Source organism: Peromyscus californicus, unplaced genomic scaffold (assembly GCF_007827085.1).
Source record: "Peromyscus californicus insignis strain IS unplaced genomic scaffold, ASM782708v3 Scaffold_18__1_contigs__length_77618521, whole genome shotgun sequence".
Taxonomy (NCBI): Eukaryota; Metazoa; Chordata; class Mammalia; order Rodentia; family Cricetidae; genus Peromyscus; species Peromyscus californicus.
Genome location: NW_026294480.1, coordinates 5,837,467 through 5,863,099, shown reverse-complemented (window position 1 = coordinate 5,863,099; position 25,633 = coordinate 5,837,467). Strand labels below are relative to the sequence as shown.

The 25,633-nt window shown below is 44.1% G+C and overlaps 1 protein-coding gene across 2 annotated transcripts in view; it reads right to left on the bottom strand.

The window, feature by feature from the left end:
* The window catches only part of Adcy2 (adenylate cyclase 2), a 382,099-nt gene that overhangs the window by 27,216 nt on the left and 329,250 nt on the right, over nt 1-25,633 (bottom strand). The window contains exons 17-20 of one of the 2 annotated variants that reach the window (XM_052742939.1): nt 24,937-25,056; nt 21,554-21,723; nt 10,170-10,254; nt 4,288-4,446 (exon numbers count right to left, since the gene is read on the bottom strand). In XM_052742939.1, coding sequence (XP_052598899.1) covers nt 4,288-4,446; nt 10,170-10,254; nt 21,554-21,723; nt 24,937-25,056 — 534 coding nt within the window. The remainder of the gene's footprint in view (nt 1-4,287; nt 4,447-10,169; nt 10,255-21,553; nt 21,724-24,936; nt 25,057-25,633) is intronic. The other variant, XM_052742940.1, reaches the window with a different exon arrangement.

Genomic DNA, 25,633 nt, shown 5'->3' with positions numbered 1-25,633 from the left:
CAACGTTCTCTCCTCTTCTGCTGTCTAGTCTCCTAGTCACTGCTACACAGGCCAAAGCCTATAACTGGGCCTCAAGGAGAGCCTTCCCAGGCTCTGTCCACTTTTTGGTGCTCTCTTTGGAATACAAGAGCTAATGTCTGTAGTGTCACAACCCAAGAGTCACTTTAATGCCCTGTTCCACAAACATGCACACACACACACACACACACACACACACACACGAAGAAATGGCCAGGTTTCAGCAGTTAGGGACAAAGATAAACCAACCAAATATATCCTTCCCCCGAGGGACAGGAGATTGGAGAACATAAAAATAACTGTGATGGAGGCTGCTTCTACTCAGGAATGGCGATGCTTGGGGCATCTCACCAGGCTGGAAGGAATTTGGTGTGTTCTAAAAAGTATCCGGAGTTATGTTGGTATTATCTCTTCCTGATCTAAGCTACTTTACCAGGACTTCTGGTCTTGCCCATTATCCTACTGACATGTGTGAAGATGGTTTATCACCATGATCTTAAACTGTCAGGTAATGACGAATTTGTTAGGGGCTCATGTAATTAGTACAGAGAAAGTACAGTGTAAACCTATCTATTGCTCTCATAGATAAGGAATGCTGTGGGCATTGGGCTGGAAGTACTTGAAAGGCTCTCATTTATAAAGCATATCCCCAGAATGTCTGCTGATCAACACTTGGTTCCCCGAAGGAGGCTGACAGGCTAAATTTACAGATAATCCCCCTTCACCTGGGTCTGCAGAAAAGGGTCAGCTAGGTAACAATGCAGTCTTCTCATCTAATGATGAGAGTGAGCTCTGATGTGTATTTAAGGGGCTTCCAAGAAACATCCCAGCCATGCACAGTGGAGAGGACCTACCCCTAGGTGCCCCTCATGAGCTCTCCTTCTATAGGGTAGGTGTGTGGGATGACCAGAGGAGGGGCAAGGGTGTGCCTGTGAAGCCGGATTCAGAGCAATGCATTCCATGCCAGGCTCTGAGCAGAGGCACAGCGAATGATTTCATCAAAACAAAAGTTTCAGGGAATTCTTACAGTGATTAAATAATTCTTTAGTACTAGTTTCTGAGGGCAGGTTAATTTATGCTTTTTACAGATGCAATGGGTAGGAATTAAATAGGACAAACTGCAAGGACCTTCGTTGATGTAGGTGATGACAAGCCATGCCATTTTACCAGGATGTTTTCTCCAGAAAATTTTTGTGTAGTGGAGGATGTCCAAAGTACCAGTGCTTGTCCCCAAACACAACCGTCACCCACACACCATGACACAGAGGCATGGGGAAGCTGCTTCCCTGGTTTTGGTCTTATGTGGGTGGATGAAGGACCTCATGTGATACTCTGTGAAATGCCTGCCCTCCCTGTACACAGTACCATCTAAGTATCCCATGACATATCTACCCAGCACAACTGCAAAGCGAGTCACCCCCTTTCTCCCTTTAGAAACGATAAGACCAAGGCTTAGATGTGGAAAGCACCCAGATGAGAAGGCTGCAGAAGCAGGCAACATTGGGACTAAGATGTGAGGCCATGCTGCACGGCTCCAGGCTCCCTCCCTTCTCTTCTCTTCCTCTTCTCGATTACTGCCGAGACAGTGCTGACTGATAACCTGGCTGCGTTAAGAAATGCCTGGGAAAGCAGTCCAGCACCCCTCGGGCCGTGTCTGTAAAAGATGCTTTCGGAGATGACCAGACCATGAGGGCTCTGACCTAGCAGACGATTTAATCCCTCGATGGACCATTCTCATATTACTGGAAGGTAGTGAACATCGGGGTAGGGCCACTGGAGGAAGCATGTCATTGGGAGTGTCTCCTACAGTGTGTTCTGGCTGCATGTTTTACCCTTTCCTTCTTCTCGGGCACTACAATGGACTGACTCTTTTAGAACCGTGAACCAAAATGAATCTTTCTTCCCTTTAACTTGCTCTCCAGCATTTCGCTCACAGAGACACAAAAGGACCAATGTTACTGAAGAAGGAAAGAAACTACGCTTGGATGCTTGTGTGGAATAAAGAGACAAGGCAGATAAAGGGAAGGGACTGTACTGCTGCCCTGGCCCTGGACACTTCAGGCACGACAGGCCTGTGCTGTGGCGCTTCCATCTGGGCCCCCTTCCTGCTGGCACCGTGGCTCTCCCACGTCTCCCCTTCAGTCCTTCCACGCAGTCCAGAATCTTCTTCCCTGCCACTTGTCGCTTCCATCTCCCAGCTAGTTTCTAGTACTTTCTCTTCAGATTCAGGGATCCTTTCCTTACAGTGGCCTCCCCAGATCCTGAAAGGCACACTCCTGATATGTGTTGACAGACTGATGTCCCCAAGAGGAGCTAAGAGTGGCCGTTCTGTCCTGTCCGTTTCTGTATTTAGGACAGCACCAGCTGGCTATAGTAGAATGAGGCTAAACTTAGGATGGAATGAGCTCATGAGGTGGTCGGTGGGTAACAGCGCTTGGTGTGCAAGCCTGCGGACATGAATCTGGTTTGTAGAACACACGCAGGTGGAGAGAACCAGCTTCCCAAAGCTGACCTCTGACCTCCACATGCACAAACGACACACGTACACCTTTACTCACACACATCAGTCACATAAAGCACGATAATAAATAAATAAAACCTGGGAACAGCTAAACGTATAAGAGGCTTCAGTACCACTAATAAAAACAATTTCTTAATCTGTACAGTGACTTAATTACTTGTGATCAATTATAAATAGGTCTCTGAGAAAGCTGCTTAGGTCAGAGAACACAGGTGACGAGGAGGAACACATGCTTTGAGAGGATTGCTACACCCTGCACCCTGGACTCCTCAGCTGCCCCACCTATATATGTAGGTATAAGTTCATTTTACTAAAGATACATCTCTCAGGGTATAAATGTAATACATTAAACATCATTAAATCTGTAGTTAAAATCGACATGAATTACAGTATCAGTGGGAAAAAACCATAAGGAAAGAACAGTGGATGGAGTCATGAAATGTCTATTCCTAAAACCTGCACTCCATTCTCAGCATGAGTGCAAGCTGCTCCAAGCCTCCTCACAAGAGGGTGCACGGCAGCCTGTTCACCCAGGTTGAGTTTATCTGGTAATGAGTTCATCTGTCCAGTTTCCCTCTGCTGCCTTCATAATCCTCTCCCGAACCCCGGCACAAATCTCCCATGGAGAGGCCCGCTCAGCCGGCTCTGAAAGTGCAGGGCATCACGCTGGCAGTGCTAACCTAACGTTTTAAATTATGTCCAATTGTAGGTCTGTCTGCTTCCTCTTGCTTTTCAGCAGTATTAAAGAAAACACAAACACCAGGACATTTCATTGCCCAAGCCACCTCTACATTTCAACGACACAGTCTTTTCAAGACTGCTAAGTCTCCTCAATGTCTGTTTCTCTCCACTCAAGATGGGCAGACTCAGGTCTCTGTGAGCTTCTATGGAAAGCTCTTAAATCTACCAACCTTATAACTTATCTCATTGCCTTTGAAATTCTAAGGCTTTGGAAGTCTCCCAAGGAACCTGACAGCATAGAAACACTGACATGTTCAATTCTGGCTTATTTGGGCCTCTGTCACATGTGCTGATGAGGAAAGTGTCCTTCATGGTTGGGGAGAGAGAAGTGGTCTATTAGGAGCTGATTTGGGAATATCAAGCCTCTTAATACACTTTCAGAACTTTACATGATTCAGAAAGAAATTTTAAATTGCATTTATGTTTGCCCATGAGTGTGCCTGTGTGCACGCCACAGTGTGAGCATATGGAGGACAGGGACAGCTTGTGGAGCTGGTTTTCTCCTTCCACTGTGTGAACCGTAGAGATTGAACTCAAGTCATCAGGTTTGGAAGCAATAACTTTTACCCATGAGTCATCTTACCAGTCTGGAAGAAATTCTTAGTAACAAATTATTTATTGCTTAGACATTAGAAAACTTTTTTTTTTCTGAGACACTGTCTCACACAGTCCTTTCCTTAGTCAAGGCTAGCCTTGAATTTGTTGTGTAGGTGAAGATGGCTTTCAAGTTCTAATCCCCCTGCCTCCACTTCTCATAAGCTGAGATCACAGGTATGAGTCATCACATCTACGAACTCAGGACCTCAAGAATGCTAGACAAGTATTCTAGCAACGAAGATACATCTCTTAGCTTCCCCTGAGGTCTCTAGGAAGAGTCAATATCCTCTTGAAATAGTCAGGCTGTGGACACACGGCATATTCAATGTATAGCACATGGTGGCCCCTCCAGAGGCCTTCAGCCTCCAAGCCCCCCGTAACCCCGACCAGCCCCAGCTTGCCCATCTGACCTCGTTTTTCAGGCTCCTGGCCAGGAAGTGTTCAGCCACGTGTGCCGGAAGCACGTTCTCCAGCAGCACTCGGTTTAGGTTCTCCATGGTTTCTATCTCCTCCCGCTCTTTTTTGAACTTGTTCTTCCACAAGAAGTCTAACCTACAGTAATATTCACTCTGTTACAAGAGGACACAGAGGTGAAGAAACAATAGGCATCTTGTCCTGCCAGAGTGGAGGTCATAAAGAGAAAACAAAACAAGAAGAACAAAGCGGCACAAAACAGAACGGTCGCCCTCCCCGCAGAGCCCTCCATCCCACCCAAACATCTGTCAATCACCGTATAACACAGATTTGCAAAGACCGGATGGAGAAGAGAGTGAGCCTCGACAACAGGGTGCTGGGGGCTCTGGGGGCTTGCAAGTCAGCCTGATGGCAAGCGCCCCCTAGAGGGACAATAGTCAGCTCCCATGACTTTTTAAAGCAGTGTAGGAGCATGCAAACAATGAACAAGAAATTCAGGATGCTTGCTAGACAGTGATTTGGATCACATAAGAAACACTTTAAATTTGTGGTAATTGGTCCTTAGACTTTGCAAAGCAGTCTCTCCTACCACAATTACATAGTTGTTCAGTATAAAATACGGATTTTTTTTAAATTTAGCACTACACTGTGTATTAAGAATGACAGTATATTGTAGACAAGAGTGTATGTTGATATTATTGACTTAGAAAAGGGGCCGCCGGTAAAATATACATGCTCATGACTTACAGTGTACTAAAATATGATATAAAATACACGAGCCAGTCGTCATTAATTCTGTAGACATGGGGACACTATTAGCCGACAAAGGCCCTCTCGGTCCTTGCCATCATCTTGTGTCTCCTGGGAGACCAGTAACTGAGTGTAATGAAACTGCCTGGAGTAAAACCTCCTGTCAGGGGTGGGCTTCATGGAGAGGGCGGCCATCAGGGCAGAGAATGAGCTACTGACACATGAGTGCAGAGGAGAGTAAAACGAAGCATTTGCTGTTCTACTGGTTTGATTAATTATAAAAATTACAGTACACACACACACACACACACACACACACACACACACACACACACACACGCCTCTCAAGCACAAGTAGGGATTCTAGAAAAAAAAAACAAAACACACTTCAGCCGAACAGAACAATGGTCCTTCATTAAGCAGTTTGATTCAAACCACACATGATACATTAAGAAGCATCTCCTTCTTTGCTGTAGCATCTATTTTCACTTCACACAGTGAGACAATTTAAAAGACTAAACTATTCAAGGCTTTACATTTAAAGTCAAATTTCTCACACAAGGTATTAACAGAAGTTGTGTCAATTCACTGATTAGAAAAGCCCTTTGTCTTGGAGAATGCCTTTGGAATTCGGGGGCAAAGGGGTTGTGTAGCTGTTTTTAAATAGCATAGAAGCAGCAGGGCATGGTGGAGTATTCAGAAGACACAGGTGAATATCCAAAGGCAGGCACAAATGAAAGCAATGTAAATGAGACCACCTCCTAACAGCCAGCTCAGGCAGTAAGCCTGCTCCATGTAAGTCTCATGGTTCCCAGAAGCCATAGCACGAGGCTGCTCAGGTGTTCTTAGGGCATCATAGGCAAACATTTTGTTAGTCCCCTATTGGAAGGAAATCAATAATTTGGAAATAGCTGCACTGCATGAAAGTGATGATTTGCTCATTTTTCTATGTATCTATGCATCATATATATGTCTGTCATCTACTATCTACATACCTATGTGTCCACTTACATACCTTCCTGCTACAGCTTGGGAATGATTTACATGAATCCCTGAGAGGTCCATGTGTTAGGAATTTGGCCTTCAGTGTGGTGATGATGGCATGGAACCTGTAAGAGGTGAGGGGTAGTTTGATGGGCGGTCCTTTAGTTACTGGCGGTATCTCCTTGGAAGAGACAGTGAGATTTGGAGGACTGTCTAGCTTTCTGTTTTGTGCTATCATCTTTCTTACCACACATTTGCAGGACAATGTGATGTAACCAAGATGGCCTTCACTACAGCTGAGAGGGTGCCAGAGCCTTGCCCTTGAATGTCTAAAACTTTGAGACATATAATAAACTTCTTTTGTTTACAAATGTAGCTTATCTATCATCTATATCTATCTATCTATCTATCTATCTATCTATCTATCTATCTATCTATCTATCTATCTATCTACCATGTCTCTAGATCTTTTTGCACATGTTAATTAATCTACTTACATTATCAATTATCAATCATCTATATCTATTTATGTATCCATAGACTCTCTAGCATTCCTATCAAACCATTTATCCACTGTACCACTTTCTCAAGCAATGAAAACCTGCCTTAGAGTCTCTCTTCTATGTATAAACACTGTTCATAAGAGCAACTCACATTGAAGGCCATAAAAGGAAAAAAAAATGTATCTCTTTCAAACCACCTGTAATGAATTGAACAGTATCTCAGGAGGCAGTCTCAAGCCCTAGATCCTGATAGCCATGACTATGGTCTTACTTGGACACAGAGTATATGTTTGATGTATTTGATGGGGATCAGGGAATAAACTTATCTTGGAGTTACGTTGGACCCTAAATTCAATGGCTGTTATCTATGTAAGATAACATCGGAATGTTATCTTTTACCTGAGAATGGATATTTGATACAGAGACATGGGGAAGGCCATGTGAGACATCCAGCAGAGATCCAGGACTAAGGCATGGCCTAGGTGACTATGGGAAGGGCTTGTTTGTCACTTTGTGGAGAACAGTGGGAGTTCCACCCAACCTCCCTGAGTCACAGTTTTGCTTTGCAAACATTTAGTTTCTCAGATAGCCACCATATCTCAAATTGTGTCAGGCAGGTGGTATGTCACAAGTGTTTGTGACCCTCAGTGCAGGGTCACATTCAGCACAGCCTCAAGGCAGTTTCATGCTTTGCCTATTTCCGAAACTCATCCCAAGGAATGACAGAACTTCCTATCTGTCTGCATGGACAAAATCAGGGGTCACGGGGCTGAGTGGCCAAGCAAGATGTGACTCAGCCATCTTTGAGTTCCAGACACCCCAACAAAATGTCATCAGCCTCACTGTGGGATTATGGAGACTGCCCTGTTTTATGTTAGGAATGCACCTCACTTGGAACACAGATTTGACATGCAGCATGCTGCAGTTTAAACTAGAGGAAATATGGGCTTCTTCCATTTCTTAATGAGACCCTTCATTGCTTAAATTACACTCATAAACTAGATTTTTAATACAGAAAGTGTTACTGTAGATTTTGTACAAGAGATTGGATATGTTTTCTTTATTTTCTTAGATTATTTGTTTTATGTGTATGTGTCACCTATAGATATATATGTGAACTATGTGTGTGCCTATATATGTGTGTACTATGTGTGTGCCTATATATATATGTATGTGTACTATGTGTGTGCCTATATATATGTATGTGTATTATGCGTGTGCCTATACATATGTATGTATACTATATATGTGCCTATATATATGTATGTATACTATGTGTGTGCCTATATATATGTATGTGTACTATGTATGTGCCTATATATATGTATGTGTACTATGTGTGTGCCTATATATATGTATATGTACTGCATGTGTGCCTATATATATGTATGTGTACTATGTGTGTGCCTATATATGTATGTGCACTACATGTGTGCCTATATATATGTATGTATACTATGTGTGTGCCTCTATATATGTATGTGTACTATGTGTGTGCCTGATGTTCATAGAAGCCAGAAGAGGCCACTGCATCCCCTGTAATCAGAGGTATGGATGACTCTGAACTACCACATACATGTTGGAAACTAAACCTGGATCCCCTATAAGAGCAAAAGTATCCTTAACTCCTGAGCCAACTTTCTAGCCTGGTCTATGTTTTTCTTAAGCTTATATAACTAGAGTGATCTTTAGGCTGCTAATTTGCTCAGAAAGCAAACACATCTCTATTGCTACAAGAAAAGGTGGTCATGGGCAAAGGAGACCACACAACAATGAGAGTAGCTTTCAAAATGCCCACACTTCTACGTAATAAACAAGCTAGGAAGTAGGCACTCCAGGGCCATGGATGCCACAGCCCTTGCAGACCTCATATAAGTAGAGGTGACTTTTGTAATGTATTTCTGATTTGGAAAGGGTGCAGAAGCACAGCTTTTCCTATCCCAGAAGACTCTTCTGCAATGAATCACCCCTGTGATGGTTCTAGATTGAGGCCGGGCTCCTGGCCCACCATGGTACTTCCCATGTGCCTCATGCAGATGTGTGATTCACAGTCAGAGGCCACAAAAGTGACCACAAGGAACCACTCCCCTCCTTTAGGAAGCAATGGCTTTTCCAGGTGTCTAGATATAGAGAGTATGCATCATTACATTAAGGAGAAAAGAGGAATAGCTTCCTGTAAAGACTCCTGAGCACAACTGTGCCAGTGGCTGACCATGATATTGAACACTTACTTACTTACTTTAATTCTATTACAGAATAATGAATCAACTGTCAATTAGCAATCAATTGACCACAATCACAGAGTGGGACTGAATGCTGGCTATCCCCATGGCTATTAAAAATCGGGGAGTGGTGGGATCCAATTTGGTTCTAGCATCTTAAAATACTCTGTGATGGGAGGTGATCTGAGTGGTGATTATTAAAGAGACTTTAGACGTAGCGTCAATGGCATGACATGGAGAAGCAGGTAATTCACAGAGGGGTCGCTATTTCCTAAAGAATGACTGCCTGGGGTTGTGGCATAAGGAAGCTCGGTTCTTTTCTCTGTAATTTATTGGGTAACCTGGGAAGCATAGGGGTATGGCTGCTCCATGAATGAAGGCAGCAAGCTGGTCAGTAGTGAGAAACAAGCAACAGACAGATGATCAAGTCACAGAAGAAGCAGGGAAGGAATGAACCCCCAAAGCAGACAGGGTGTCACGAGGGCAAGCCAGAGAATGCAGAATGGAGAAATTCAGACACCGAGAGGCTGAGGTGGCAGAAAAAGGCTCACACGGGGTTTTGGGGGGCCTGACTAGCTGAGCCCAGGGGGGCTGCCACACTGCTAGCTCCCAGGAAACATGCAGCTCATACTGCTTAGGTGTTAGAGGACAGTTCCAGATGCGGCATGCTAGCCAATGAAACAGACTCTGTCCAACTGTACAATTGTTAGTAGCTACGTAGCAGGGAGACTGGAAGACAGACAGAAAGTCATTAAGTCTATAGGTATTTGCCACAGAGTTCATGTGCTTTTTTAGTAATGCACCCATGCTAAGGTTCAGTGGCTTTTAATCCAAATTATCCATTTGGCTTCACAGTACCAATATCATAGGCTTTAAAACAGACATTGGGGACAGAGCTGCCTGGCTTCTGATGTCTTACAGTCACTAATGGCTGACTTTGTGCACAGGCATCAGCATGGTAATCCTTAAACTCCAGTATTCACAGCCTCTCCTGGGAGACAAGGAGCAGGCAGAGCCCTAAGAATGAGCAATAGTTTCATTTGCACCACAAAATACAATTTTTAGCGGAGAACCATGTTTTGAGGAATGGCTGAAAATGAAGCAAAGGTACCATACCAACTCTCGGAAGAAGTGTGCCGTTCACTGTGGCAGACCCATGCATGGGTAATTCCCCATAGTTCCAGCTGTTTGCAAACTATGACACATTTGTAGTTTGAGATTTAACAGAAAATTAATTGGTTCATATCCCCGGTTTACCCCTTTCGGAAAAACCACCATTTCATTCGTATCTGGCCCACACCTTGGATGCCTTTTCTCTTAAGTGATTAGATGTCCTGCTTCTCAATCATTTTCTTTTGAACACAGACATGGCCCCAGCACAGATCTGCACCTCAGGGGATGACAGAAAGAACATCTTACCTGTCTACCCAGAACGAGCAGTGTGATGAAGAATATAGAGAGGGACACGGAGCCCATGGTCTTCAGGTCTTTCCAAATGCCTGGTCTATTGAAAAGAACAAACCAACAGGCGGACAGACAGATGGACAGACAGATCACAACACAATGACACAACATGCACACAAGACTTAGAATCCCAGTACTGACAAACTCCAGAGCCCCCACTGCATTTCCAGATTCCGTCCCAGCCAAATACACATTTCAAATATATCACAAAACCCAATTTGCATAAAAACAACAAAAAATTGAAGTCCACAATATTGAGGACACAGTAAAGGAAAATATGTGCAAATTAATACAGACTTTTTACTTTGCACTGAGCTGTAACAGATACTGCAGGAGGGACTTGAAGAATACTAATCTACTCTGTTAATGCTTGTGGGATTGAGATTGATAATTGGATACATGTTTTCTTTAATGTTTCCATTATTGCTCTCAGAATGAGAGAGTGTGCTGGAAATTGTTGACTGTGTGAGGTATAAAAATGAAATAAGGAAATTAGTTTCTTCAGGGCCCTCCGGCTTGCGACTGACAGGTGCAGTTTCATATAACATTCTAGCTGATGCATATTCTTAATAAGTTTGTGTAATTCTGCATCACAGAGATAGGAATCCTATTCATTGCCAATCTGCCCTCAAATCCAGGTGAACACTGGCAATTTGTGGTTAGCTGGGCTGGGCCTTCCCTGCTCACTACAGCAGTCAAGGCAGTGACTCCCAGCACATCTGCGTTAACGCAAGGGGACATCTATTGCAGTTCTTGGCAGTGTTCTGCATTTTCTAGCAAGCAGCTTTCCCACATTCAAGTATAAGGAAGACCTGAAACATAATGGGTAATTTGCGCAGACACTGTCACATGCACAACGTGGTGACAGGCAATCGCTTTCTTCACTTGCCTTGTGAGTTTCCAGTTTTGCCATTGACGGTTCAGGGGCAAGTGAGATACTAACAAGATTTGATGTAGCTGGATGGGCTCTGAAGAAAGGGAGCCAGGACTAGAACTGTGAGCTGGGGGACTTTGGAGCAGCCCTTGTGAATATCGTCCTTATCTATCAGAGGGGATACAAATGCCAACCTCATGGGCCATTCTGGATACATCAGTCATACACCTGGACACAGACTGACCCACAGCGCTCTTTGTAAACGGCGCTGGTGATTTCAGCAGTAAGTGCACTGTGACAATAGAAGGAGATGTGTAGAAAACTGGAGGAAAGGGAAGCCAGCAAATTTCACAGGCAGAATGCTACGTGAGAAAAGGAAGGGAGAGCAGATTTCTGCAAGAAGCACTCATTCCTGGAGGTTGAAGCTCTGGGCATCTCAGAACTCTCCAGAAGGACAGTATGTGCATTTGTGCTCTTCCCTCTGGATCACACCTGCTGTGGCTGTTAAGACACTGAGCTCATTTGCCATGAGGAGGTCCCTATTTCTCCAAGAATTAAGAGGAGGGCGCAGGGCAGCTTTCCTATTTCGCTGGAGCTGATTTTACGACCTGGAGTCCTTCTTGGCCTCAGGCAAATGTGTCTAATGACACCGTTTAAATGGTTGGGGAAAGCAGATAGCTAATAACAACGTTGACATCAGGGAATTTTAAACTCATTTTTCTTTTCCTCCACATTAACCACACAGACACCATGATGGCTGGTTAGTAAGAGTGGCATAGCACAGCTTCACACTGGAAGGTACAGGCTGGGCTTTGCACGCTCGTGTTACCCAGCTTTGCAAGCCAGGCGACAGAGACAGAAATGACAGTTCCCCACTTCCAGCTACCACTCCTTCAGCACCAAAGGAAGAGTAGAAAGCTAAGCAGGTAGGTCAGAGTTTAGTGGTAGCTTTGTCAGTGACACAAAATGGACTCAATTCCCTTTCGATTTCCAGTTAAGGGACAAGGAAGGGGTCAGGCAGGATCTTCCTATGAATTCAGAGCCTGGCTAGGTTTCCGTTTAACGTGTAGAAAGTGCACATAAGCCAGCCATTGGCATGCCATTCTGGGGATGCCTCATGCTAATGCCTCGTGAGTGAGGTGTCAGGGGAAGGAGTTGACACCAGAGTTCCACCTGTCTTTCAGTTCGTCCAGATGACTTAAGACAGCAGTGGACTGGTGGTGGGCTCTTGGGAAAGCAGCAAAGGAAAGTCTTCCTCATTAGTCCTGGAGATTACAAATCATAGACCTCAGTGAATCTTATAAAAAGTATGACACAGAGAGCCCGCAGGACACTGGGTGCCAGGAAGTGGACGCCACTTTCTGTTGTGAAACTCCCTCTCCATCAGGAAGGACTGCATTTTCTCAAAATGTTCTCTCAAAAATATCCTTTACCAAGAAAGCAGAATGAACTGTCAACTGCTGGCTGCCTCTCCTCACCAGAAGACATTTGCAGACAAATGATGCTGGGCCCCTTGAAATCTGAAAGCTGGATTCACGCATGAAGATCCACTCTTGGGTTACTCTACTGTTCAAGAGCATGTGGACGGGGTGGGCAGGAAGGGCATCGACAAAGTCCTGGATACATTCCTGAGTCTAGCCCACTGTTCTGATCACTGTATCTGCTTCCTACTGTCACCAAGTAGCTCCAAACCATAGAAATGTTTTGTTTCATAGTTTTTGGGAGGCTGGGAGTCTGAGGCCAAGCTGAGTTTAGAGCCAGTCTCCTCTGAAACCCAGAGCTTCCTTGTCTCTTTCCAGCTTCGAAGGGCTTGCTGGCCACCTTCGATGCTCTTTGGCTTGCTTCAGTGTGTATCACACAGGGTCCAACTTCACCATCACTGGACAACCTCAAGTGTCTCTGTCTCTTCACAAAGTCAAAGTCTTAGAGGACTGCAGTCATTCTAGGCAAAAGGCCGACCTTCCTCTTATTTAATCTCACCTTAATTTAATTTTATCTTCAACTATCTTATTTTCTCATAAGCTCACACTGTAAAGTCCTGGGAATTAAAATGTCAATGTATCTTTTATCTTTTTTTGAAGGGGGAGTGTCATAATTTGAATCACTGAATGGGTTTAGACATGTATATAAAATGATAATTCTTACTCTTTCAACTCATTGTTTTGCTCTGTTCCACAAATCTCAATCTCTCTCTCTCTCTCTCTCTCTCTCTCTCTCTCTCTCTCTCTCTCTCTCTCTCTCTCTCCTTCCTCCCCCCTCTCACACACACCATCATGATTAAGCCTTTTTTATCTCTTTTGGTTGGGTGGTGGGGTGTCAGATGGCAACATCACTGAGTTTCGAAGCCAGGAGATGCAGCCAGTGTAACTGTAAACGTTTCTGACAGTGATTTCTAGCAGGACGGTGATGTATGCTCTCTCTCTATGCAGAGGTTGGACTCTGGGGACTTGGGCCCCACACATGCCTGTAGTCACACACTAATGTGCAGCTGGCTGGCCCTCTGCCTGAAGCAGCTAATGTGTAACCATCCCAACCCTCAGGATTCAGGAATCCAAATGAAAGACACCCTGATGAATGGGGTGAGCGAGATGGAGGAATCAGTCAGTGCACCAGTCTCTATCCTGTAGGCAAACTGTTCTCATGAGGTACACAGGGCATTTTCATTATTCTGGGGAGAAAAAGTAACCTGGGAATATGGACACAAGCGTGATCTCATGAATGCAGAAGATGCTCCCTAGATGTTGGGGGAAAAGGGCCCTTGCTGAAGGTCTCCCAGATCTTGCAGTGAAAACAGAGGCTGGGGTTAAAGGGAAGATGAAGGGTTAACATGACAGGATCTGGAAGCTGAATAAGGGAGCTTATTGCTAGGTGTGAGAGAAGAGAACGAGATGGATAAGGGGAGGGACACAGCTTTGGGGCTGTGACCACAAGCTTGTTATCCACCTCCACCCGAAACCCTTGAGTGACATACGTAAGACACTACTGTCTTTATAGTCTTGCTTCTAACGCAACTGATTGTAACAGACCAAATTGTAAAGCTGGTTTGAGCTAGAAGCTTCTGGATATGCAGCCATACCACAGACAAGGATCTAAAAATGAGGGAACCAAGAAAGACTGTGGCTATCTCTGGGTGGCTGCGTTAACTTAACTCTCTGACATGATACAGCTTTGAGTTAATCAAGTATGTACAAGAACAGAGAGAGATTAGTACAATTGACCGCCACTTTAGACACCTGTGAGGCTGGTTGGCAGCGATGCTGGCCAAGGGACTAGCAGCTAGCTGACAGTCAAGGTCGACCACAAACAAAACACAAATCAGAGATGGAGAGACAGGGGCTCCGATCACCCCTAACTGGTGAACAAGTGCATGATCATTTCCCTGGTGGTCTAGGGATTACAAGCTAGGGGGTATTGGGCCCTCCTTTCCCATGATGCCCAGTAAACTAAGCAGCCTTAACAGAGCTCACATTAGCCTTTGTCCAGGTTCTATCCATGGCCCTGTAACCCCACACAAAGTAGTTCAATGGCTTTTCCTTTCTCAGAAACCCTTCCACTCTGGGAAGTTCCTTTCGCTTCTCCTTCATTTCTCATTTTTCTGCCATTCTACTTTAATAAAGCTTGCTTCCACGTTGCAGTTCCCACAGGAGTCCCTGTCTTTAATTTTCATTTCGGTGAGACACAAACTCAGAGCCACCATCTCAGGTTGGTCTCTGTGGTCTTTGTGTGTTTGGCACTTTAGCAGCCTGGGTCAAGTACAGTCACTAAAAACTACTCAACATCATCACCTCTAAAAACTTCATAGTTTGGGGACTAGAGAGCTGGCTCAGCAGCTGAGAGCATGTACTGCTCTTTCAGAGGACCCGGGCACAGTTCCTGGCACCCACACAGCAGCTCACAACTGTCTGTAACTCCAATTCCAGAGGATCTGCCTGACACATTCTTCTGGCCTTCATGGGCACCAGGCACGCACATCACACACACACACACACACACACACACACACACACACACACACACACACACACACACACAAACATGTAGAAAAACTACTCATACACATAAAAATAAAAAAATCATTTTTAAAAACTTGATCTATTTCTTAGATGACACATCTATTTTTTAAATACCCCCAAGGAACTCAGTTCCTGCTGTGCTGTGAACTACAGACTAGCTATGATAACATATTCTCAGGTTACTAAGGTCTGGATAACCCCCAGGGTTCTTCTGATCTGGAGCCTACAACTCACAAAGAAGAGGCCAGTGGGCTAAGGGTGTAGCTCAGTGGTAGAGAGCTTAGTAACTGCAAGGTCCTACATTTCTGTCCAGCAACACACACAGACACAGACGACACACACCCACATATGTACACACACACATACACACACTTGCATGTATACATATATCATACACACATGCATGTATACACATGTAGATATACTCACACATGCATGTATATACACACAGAGAGACACACACATGCTTACACACACACACAGAGACATAGACACACACACACACACACACACACACACACACACACACACACACACACACACACACACAAGCAGCACCAGCAAAGAGATAACACCTCTGCCCACATAGCACTCACCTACCCACACAGCACTCCTGGCTCTCAGTTGACTTACTGTTTGGCATTTAGTTTATTGGCTCTCTCTTTACTACACCACTGCATCAGGACATACCTACCTGGCTTTGGCAACAAGAGACTCTCAACTCGGCAGGAAGCTTTAATGCCTAATTAGACAAAAGGTAAAAGCTTTGCACAGACGACGTCGTGAGGGTGAATCTGCTCACGGCCCCATACTCAGCACAGGCCACGAAGCAAGTGACAGGGTCAGAAGCCAACATCACCCAGGGCCAAATATCAAACAAGCAGCTCAGAAGACGTGCCGGGCTCATGTTAAGGCAGCCCTGTGCCCTGTTAGAGCACCTTTGTGCCAGTTCTTCACAGTGCCCTGCCAGCTCTCTCTGTGAGGTGCGGTACTAGCTACATATGACCATGACTGCCCTCTTTGGAGTATCCTTCCCACCAGGAGCCACCCAGTGACTCCACAAAGGTGTGCCAATGGCTAGTATGAGGCATGATGACAACAGTCTGGCTAGGGCCACTGTATACCCTATAAATGGTGCCCGGTAACAGTCCTGATGTTTTCCAGGGATAGGTGGCTTAAGACTTGGTGCCTTTTCACAGTGGCACAATATTATACCACTTCTAACTGGACCATGATAGTAATAGATGCTTGGAGAGTGCCCTGGAGGCAACTACAGGTCAGAAGGGATACAAATAAGGCTGGAGAGGCGGTGGCAGTCCTCAGCTCTAGAGATAATGATGCACCCTGACCTGTGCAGTTTTGGGTTCTCTGCACAGGGGAGAGAGACACTGAGTGGAAAGCAGGTGTGTGTGTGTGTGTGTGTGTGTGTGTGTGTGTGTGTGTGTGTGTGTGTGTGTGTGTGTGTGTGTGTGTGGTGGGATCTGATACCATGGGGCTGTGCAGATTGAGCACCCAATCTGAAGAGTGGATCATCAGAATTATATTCTGCAGTCTGTGGAAACAGGGTTGGTTCCCTATCCTTAACCCCCCCCCCAAAAAAAAGAGTTTCAAAACAGAATGTTCTTCCAGATGAGACAAAATCAAGATATGCTTTGCTTCAGGTGGAGAAAATGGCTTCATCCTACAGAGGAAAGTGTGACCTAATTTGGACAGCTGGCATTTCCTCCCTACGTTCCTCTGCTGGACAGAATCAGAGAGCAAAGCATGCATTCCTTACCCTTGGAAGATGGTAGAGAAACAGGCAAGGTGAGGAAACAGATAGGATATTTCAAAGTAATTTAAAACAATTGCAAAATTAACTTGGACATATTATGGGAGAATGTAAAAATTAGAATACATTCTAATGAAAAGAAAGGAGACCTTAAATAGACTGCAGGTGTTTTGAACACCCACCACTATCTACAGAGGGGCAGATGTGCGGGTCTCCCTGCTCTTCTTCTGCACGATAAATTCTGCAATTCTTTCTTGAGACTTTCAACTAGTTCAGCATCCCCATGACCCCAAGGTGAACAAAATATACCACAGTTTGTCAACTTGTAGACATTGAAGCTTTCAAGAGATGCAGAAAAGATGAGGAAAGCAGAGATAACTGACCCTCCACGCCTCAACAGAATAAAGACACATGTCTGGCCTTCCAAGTGGGGTCATATAATGGCTACTGCTTCTCAGTGATGCTTGCTCGTTTGGCCTCTCCACTGGGATCCTGGAGAGGGAGCTGATGCTGAGGTTGGGAAGGTGAACCTACATAGCCATGTCTAGAGAGCAGTCCAAACTTCCAGAAGATGCTAAGCTCCAGGTGTGTATGCTGCTTATGCACTCATGTGCTGGGCCACCCAAAAGCACTTGTTTTACTCCACTACAGTTCTGTCACAGTGGCTTAGTCTACAGACTCCTTCTTGGCTCCTATGTTGGAACTCCTCACCGTCCATGCCTCTCCAGAAATAATGGCACATGTCTGGCCTTCCAGTGTGGTCACCTAATGGCTACTGTCCATGAAATGATAATTCCTGTCTCTGGAGACTTGTCAATTCTTCAAGAGAAGATGTTCATTAAAAAAAAAATCCGACAGCACTTTGGAGATTCTGCAGTCAGTCTGCATCACGAGAAGTCATGAGGCAAAAGCATTTCCATCAGCTATCAGTGCCCTCAACATCATCTTCAAGAACACCCAGTGGCCCAACAGCATTGGCCAAGAACTGTGGGAGAAAGTGCCCTTCGTTCTTGTCTAGGAACTGGTGTGGTCATGGTCTCACAGACAATATGTAGGGCTGTGGAATAAACTCAGAACTGTGGGAACAACTCATTCTACACCTTCCAAATGGATCCTTCCCATGAAGTGACACAAAAGAGGCACACGTCATTGGTGCTGGGATGCTGCTGACCTGCCATGGATGGACTGTCAATAGCACGCTCACCCCATGCAGTTTTATTTTCCTCCTGAAAATCTCACCACATTCATGAATTGGTAATGACACCTTTGATGTCATCTTATGAATTATTCAATGGATAATTTCTAGTGTGGATTCCTTCCTTAGATGGCCCTCTTGGAAAAAGAGAACTCAGAAGAGGGGGAAAATACCGTCCATCTGTACAGCCTTGTACAGACCTCCTCTTTATACTGTATTATCACGATCAATGTCAAGTTTGGCTTAGAAAAGGCCCCTTACCAGGCCATGATGACCCATGCTGGTCAGCCTCACTGTGCAAACTGCATCCATTCGTTGACACTGTCTTTGAACAGAGATGGCCTTTCTTCAACCTTTCTTTTGAATGACCTGGCCTCAAAGGAGCTGCAGAAGCAGGAAGTAGCTGAGGGGAAGATTTCATTATTGCCAGTGTTTGGGGCCTTTATATTGCTTGGAACACATCCTGATTATATTTATTTACTGTGTTATTTATTCAGAACCAAGAAGATGCCAGGCACAGTTGTAGGCACAACAGTACTCCTGGGTTTGTTTTACTAGATTTGAGAGAATTAAACTCCTCAAGACTGTGTGTATCTCTCTCTCTCTCTCTCTCTCTCTCTCTCTCTCTCTCTCTCTCTCTCTCTCTGTGTGTATGTGTGTGTGTGACAGAGAGACAGAGACAAAGAGACAGAAAGACAGACACAGAAACATACAGAAACACAGAGAGAGAGAGAGAGAGAGAGAGAGAGAGAGAGAGAGAGAGAGAGAGAGAGAGATCACCAACAAATCAAACAGGTCATGTTCAATTTGTTGAGGATAGAAATGGTCAATCTTTATTTATTTCCAGGATAGGAACAAGACAGAAGATACTTGGCATACCTCAGGAGAGAGAGCTAGAACTGGGAGGCAGGCCCCCTGAGAACATTCAAGAACAGTGAAGTGCAAGCCCAGAAGCCACCTTGGGGAGGAAGGATGCTGATTTATGACAGCCAAGATTTGATATCAAGCCAATATGGGCAAGGAAATCTGGAATGAGGTGGGGATGAGGACACAATCCCTAAAATAGGCAAGGCAAGGGACATGACCAGATGGACTTTGGCAGCACACTGGCTCCAGCAGAATGCCTATGCTCCCTGGTCATCTCTAAGCCAGTTACCTCCTGGAAAGGCACTTCAGGTTCTGGGATTTGAAGACACTCACTCTCCAGGCACCAGGACTAGACAGTAGGCTCGCAAACACATCAGACTTTTACATCAGCATCAATAGAATAGGCAAAGTGTGGAGAAGTCTTTATCACCCAGACCAAGCTTTAGAAGCACAGGAAGATGTCTACGTGAATTAGAGATGCTGAGGTGATGCTAAGCCACGCTTAGGGCCTGACATTTGGGGTTCCCTTTGGCCGGTGTTAGAGGAGACTTGCTGGAGGCGGTGTGCTCTTCTGTCCCTGTTGATAACACTCCTCCTTCAACAGGGGAATGATTTTGGGGGTGAAAGAGTCCCCAGGTTCTACAGGTCTCTGTTGGAGAAGGGTAGAACCCTCTGGAGGAGATTCTGAACTGTGGCAGATGCAGCCCCTGCAGAGGATGCTGGCTTCCACCAGTAATCACTGTAGATGTGAGGTCATTGGAATTCCCAAGCAAGAGTGCAAGGTTTTGGACAAAGCAAAGATACCCAACAAGTACCTAGCAACCGCTTTGCTGCTGCTGGGGCCTCTTTGAGATTGTGTCTCTTCATGGGCTTATTCCCAGGAACAATAACATCCCCATCCAAAGCTTTATAATCTGATTTCTCCTTTTGCTTCAAATGTGTAACATATCTCAGCACTTTAAATTTAATAAAGGGAAATTTAATAGGTCCATCAGTGGTATGCAAAAATCAGCAATGCAACATTTATTTAGGAAAGTGATGAAGGCTCGCTGGATTTAGTAGAGAGATAATAAAGCATGCTTGGCTGGGGATTTTAAGAATTTATAGGAGAATTAACTTCTGGTTTCATCTCATCTTGGCTAAGGAATAATAACATTCCCTTAATACAGTTATGTATTTCTGCAACTTCATGCCCTCAGCTTGATTACAGATGATCAGGTTTCACAGCATGGAGGATGGTGAAAATTAAATTAGGTGACGAGAACTGTTGCTGTCATGTTTCTGAAAGTGTTCGTGTTGATAAGAAATGTTGTGAGGTGGCCATCTTGTGCACCCGGAGAAGTGGCCACATATTATCAGCACAAACCATCTTTCTGGGACAACATTTCTAGTTCATATTTGACAACCCTTTACATTAAAAACTGGGAAGGGTAGAAAGGGCTGGAGCTACAGCTCAGTGATAGAATACTTGCTTGGAATGTACAAGGCTCTGGTTTAGACCCTCCAGCACTAAAAAAAAAAAAACCCCCAACCTAACAAAAAATCTAAATAAAAAAAGAACAAAAATAGAGGAGTGATATAAAGGAAAAGGCAAAGAATTCACAGAAAATTCCCGACATGTATAAAAACCAACACTTGACAGGAAACATCTTGCCATTGAGATGTGAAATGGATAATATGATAATTAAAATATTCTCTTTCAAGTACAGATCAAATATTCTTTAGAAGCTTCTGGAAGTAATCTGATAACAGAAAACTGCCCAAACGTGACTGTCAACCAACAGATGCTTTTGTGTGATAACTGTGATAAGATCCTTCGGATGGGATGCTTTTCTGCATCTTGTCCTGAGGCTGGGAAAGTCAACAGGATTCTATTTGTCTTGGAAGTCCGATTTTTCACAGTGCAAAAGTTTCTAAGTTTGACCTTTTCCCTTTACGCAGTGGTATTTAGGAAAACTCCACAAAGAATCTTCACACCATGACTTGTGAAAGTCACTACTTTTTCCCTTTAGTACTTTTTCTTCTGAACCGAATGACATTTTGCCTTCAAATCTCTCTCCCGGGGAGCTCTGGTGATTTCTGGGCACATGTTTGGTTGCTGTTGGCTCCTCTGGAAAGACTGTGACTGGTATGTGGAGGGATGGGGGGATGCTGAAATGCCACTATAAACCCTCCACCATATATTGGACAATTCTGCAGCAGAGAACTGCTCAGGCCAGAATGCTGCTACCACACAGTTTGTATTAAGATGGGCATGGTGCTCCATATCTGTCATGCTGTGCTAGCCACTGAAATGGCTGAAGTGGGAGCATTATTTTTATTTCAGGAGCTCAAGTCCAGCCTGGGCAACACAGGGAGACCTGAGAGGGGTAGGGTGGGGAGGTTTCATATACAAACCCTCTCTCTAAACTCTGCCAGATTCTCTACACGAATTTCTCAATACGTATTCTATGTTATGAATAATGAAAACACACCTCATATCCCTGAACCATCATTTCAAAGAAACTCACTGTGATTATTGTCAGCGGCAGCTTTGATAATTTTCACTGAACATACGATCATAGGATCAACATTGCCATGAGGGAGCTAAGGAAAAACAGACAGAGTGGGTCCACTCACCTCTGAAACAGGACCTGGCTGTATGCATCCAGGACGTGGGCATGGGTGTGGAGAAGAATGGTGTTGTAGCCCACTAATGCTACCATCATGATCAGCATTTTTAACTCGTAGTTCACTCTCAGGAAAACAGAGCAGGAGATCAAGCCCAGAATGCAGCTGTAGATGAAGTACTGGGACAGGAAAACAGGACGAGCATTTAGAATCACTAAGAAACCTTGACCAGTTAAATCGAACAGGTTTGGTGAACATGAAAGCTGCCTGAGGAGGCAGGCACACTTCTCCACCCTCTGACCTGATGGTTCATGCCTGCGTGTGTTTTTCATGAGATTCTGATATAACCTGGCATAACAAAAAGAAATAATAATAATAAAAAAAACTACATCGGCCGAACACTTTGGGAAAAATCCAAACTACCAAAACTGAAGACGTGTTATTCACAAATGCCATTTACTTTTGAAAATGAAAATAGTGTGACACTGTGCACATTTATGGAATTTTTAGAAATGATATTAGGCAGAATCTTTCTTGGGCTTGTCAGCTTGTTAATTCATGAAAGGATTTAAGTCACTAGAGATAACTCCATTAAAAACACCAGACTGCTGGATATTTTATTAAAAGAGAACTTATATGTCACAGTAGACCCTCTTTTGATCAGGATTTAGGTTGAGCACTTTGACCAAGGTGAGCCATGGGGACACTTGGAGCTGGACAGGTACCATAAGGATGCCAGTATACTGCATCTCAGACCACAGGAAGCTGTAGGCCTGCCCACTTCCCCTCCCCTCTGTCCATCATATGCAGGTGTTGGAGAGCTCTGAACTCAGCCCTGTTTCCATCACTCATTATCAGCCCAGTGACGTTTGACTAGTGATGTACCTGTCAATATCTCAGCATCTTCATTTTACAATGAGGGTCATGATCCCATTCTTACAGATCACAGCAAAGAACAGACGGAAAAAGCTCAGAGTCCAGCAGCTAAGACAGACTTGCCGAAGAGGGTCAGCTGCCATTTCTGAATGCTTTCTGTTGCTGCATCATGGCGATTTTAAGAACAAGGAGCTGGATTTCTATTCTGGCATTCCCAGGACAGAAAGAGCATGGAAGAAAGGGCAAGCACCTCAGCTCAGTGCCTTGGACTGGTTCATAAGGCATCCAGTTGGGTTTTCTTCATAGTGATGCGCCACTCATGAACTCATGCCTCATGCTAAGCCATTCCCCTCAGGCTAAATGTTCTCACAGAAGAAGAAAAGTTGGAAAAAGAAGTTGTAGTGGCCACAGAGCAAAACTCCACTTTACAGGGAGTTTTAACCACTTTACTCGGTTAAGTAGAGGCATTGTGCAGGTCTGAGTGCAAACCCTTTACTTAGGAGAACTTGCATCTCTGGCACATTACTGTTTTCAAAGGAGCCAGCAATTGCAATCGGATGATACAACTGGGTCACTCTAGCAGAAGCTACAGTTTTCCTTGTGTGGATGCCTGGCAGCCACTCCCCACTGAGGGTGGCAGCATCTTAGGAGATAATGAGTTCTGTAATCATAAACTGTTCACCAAAGACTACTCCATGTTGGTTCTCCACTGCTCTGACCCACCACAGAAAACAGAAAGAGACAAAGGGCCAATGACGAGACGATTCAGGCTGGAGTGGCCAAGTGAAATAAAAGAAATGTGAACACTTAAGTACTGAAGCCTCCCTCTCCTCATGGTGGGTTTCTCAGAATCAGCCCTGATGACATCTTCAGTAAGTAGTTAAGTCAACCTTAGGTGGCTTCTGAGGACTCAATGCTTTTGCACCGTCTTTCCCAGGTTAGCTCCTGGGTGGGCCGACATCTCTGTAGTGAGGACCAGGAGACTTAATCAGAAGGTTGATAGTAATTTGATAGAATTAATTAGAATCTAACAGAATGTGGGCTTGCACTTAGTGTGTGTTTGTTTGTGTGTTCTTTTTAATTGGCTCTTTTTAGTTTTGGTAATCCACCATTGTATTTTTTCAAAAGTATTTTAGCATAATAGATTGGAAATTAAATAAAGCAAACAAAATGAAAATACTGGTCCTTACAAAAAGAGTGCATGAGGCACTGACTTGCACCCTAGTGGGTCCTTGCTCAGGGGACACAGGACCCCAGCTGCTCTTCAGATCTGTGAGGCTGCCCCAAGAGCTGAACACGGTGGGGCATCCAGCTGGGCCTCCTGGACTGTAGCACAGTCCACAGCAGCTCATTTCAGCAGGAAGGAAGTCCTACACCTTCCTTTCGCCACTCAAAGGAGTGATGGAAATAATGCTAACCACCTCAGAGAACTCACGTGCGGACTACATACAACCCGAGTTCAGAACAGAGCCTGGCCAAGCAAAGCTATGTAACATTTACGGTTTTGGTATAGGGATATTACAATTTTGTCATTGTTTGTAAAAACTTGGAGTCTTCACAAGTTGTAATTTTTAAAAGGGGGTTTATTGCGGTCTTATGAAAGTTAATCAGCTAGCAGCATATGATGGTAAAGCTAGAAGTATACAAAACAACACACATAAAAATCAAGAGTCTAATGGTTCCTAGCATCCACAGTGAGCCAATACTACCAACCCACTCTGTGTGTTTATATGCTCCCTATGTATTTTACTACAGATATTATTAAAAATTATGTTCATCTCTCTTGGGATGGTTTTAAGTAATACTTTTTAGCAATTTACTATGAATGTACGTTACTGAATATTTTTAAAACATCTTATTTAAAGGCTGAGTTTAATTTTATTATGTGGTTGTAACAAAATAAAATTTTAAGAATTGTAATTTTCTACTTTTAGTTTATTTTTCTTTCTTATTATGTAAACACTTAGACCAAAACCTTTGTGGGTAAACTGTTCAATCTTTAAAATTAATTCACAAACTTAGGTTTTCAGTGTAAAGATTTCATGTGTTTTTATATTTAAAACAAAATATTTTAACAAAATAATTTGTTAATACTGTAATTTTTATAAGTATTATAGTTACTATTAAGAAGAGTTATGTCATGACCAGTAGAAAGTGGGACCTTCTTCCCCAGACTGTCCCCATTCATTTTCAGTCTTAGATATCCTGTCCCATGGGGTTAGAGATATATGGTCATGAATACCCACAAAAATTCCCTCAATGTTTCATTGGGTGGATCTGCTAAGTCATGGTGTTTCCTGGACCTTCAGGGGCTCTTGAGCTCCCAAGTTCATCATGTAGTTTGTGTATAGGTGGGACATGCCCATGTGGGTCTCCTTGCCCAGAATCTGCTTTCTGAGGACTTATGATTGGCATGAAAGGCTAAGCAGAGGTCATATCTGAGACCGAGGATCTTGCATTGCTTAGGCTGACATCACAGGCAAACAGCAAAGCATCACTGGGTGTGATTTTCTTACCGGGAGGAAAAACAATTTTCGTGCATGGAGAATCGCTGCCTGGTTTTCCGGGACAGAGAAGTTTGCATTTGATGTATTGGCAGTCGGAAGGGTTGTCTCGTCAGAGTCACTCAGGAAAAACTGGAAAGAAAAATGGTGGGTTTTTTCAGTGAATTATTATAGATTGTATGGAATAAGGAGAAGGTGGGAGCAGCATTTATCAATGACTGTGTTCCTCATGTGCAGTCAGTGGATGGTCTAGTGTCTCTGTGCTGCCAGTGATTACAGCTCTCAATTGACATTTTGGGGTGTTCTATGCAATAAATGAATAACTATTACAGCACCACACCTTCAATACAGAAACTCCAAGGCTTCAAGATTGCTGTTGATGAAAACAGAAGCAACCGAACCAAATGTTAAGTTGAAATGCGTGCAGCACAGGAAGACTTGCTAAGATGACATCATCACATACACAGATATTCGACCCTCACTCACAAAATGAGAGACACAAAACTGTCTTCAGTCTCTTTGCCATCTTGGTTCAAACATTCAATGAATCAACAGACTAAAAAAAGACAATTGCCTACATCCACATTTGCATATAGCCACATTTGCCTACAGCCATATTTGCATTCAGCCATATTTGCCTACAACTACATTTGCATGCAGCCACATTTGCATACATTATTTGTGAGTATTTGGCCTCACAAATGATGGG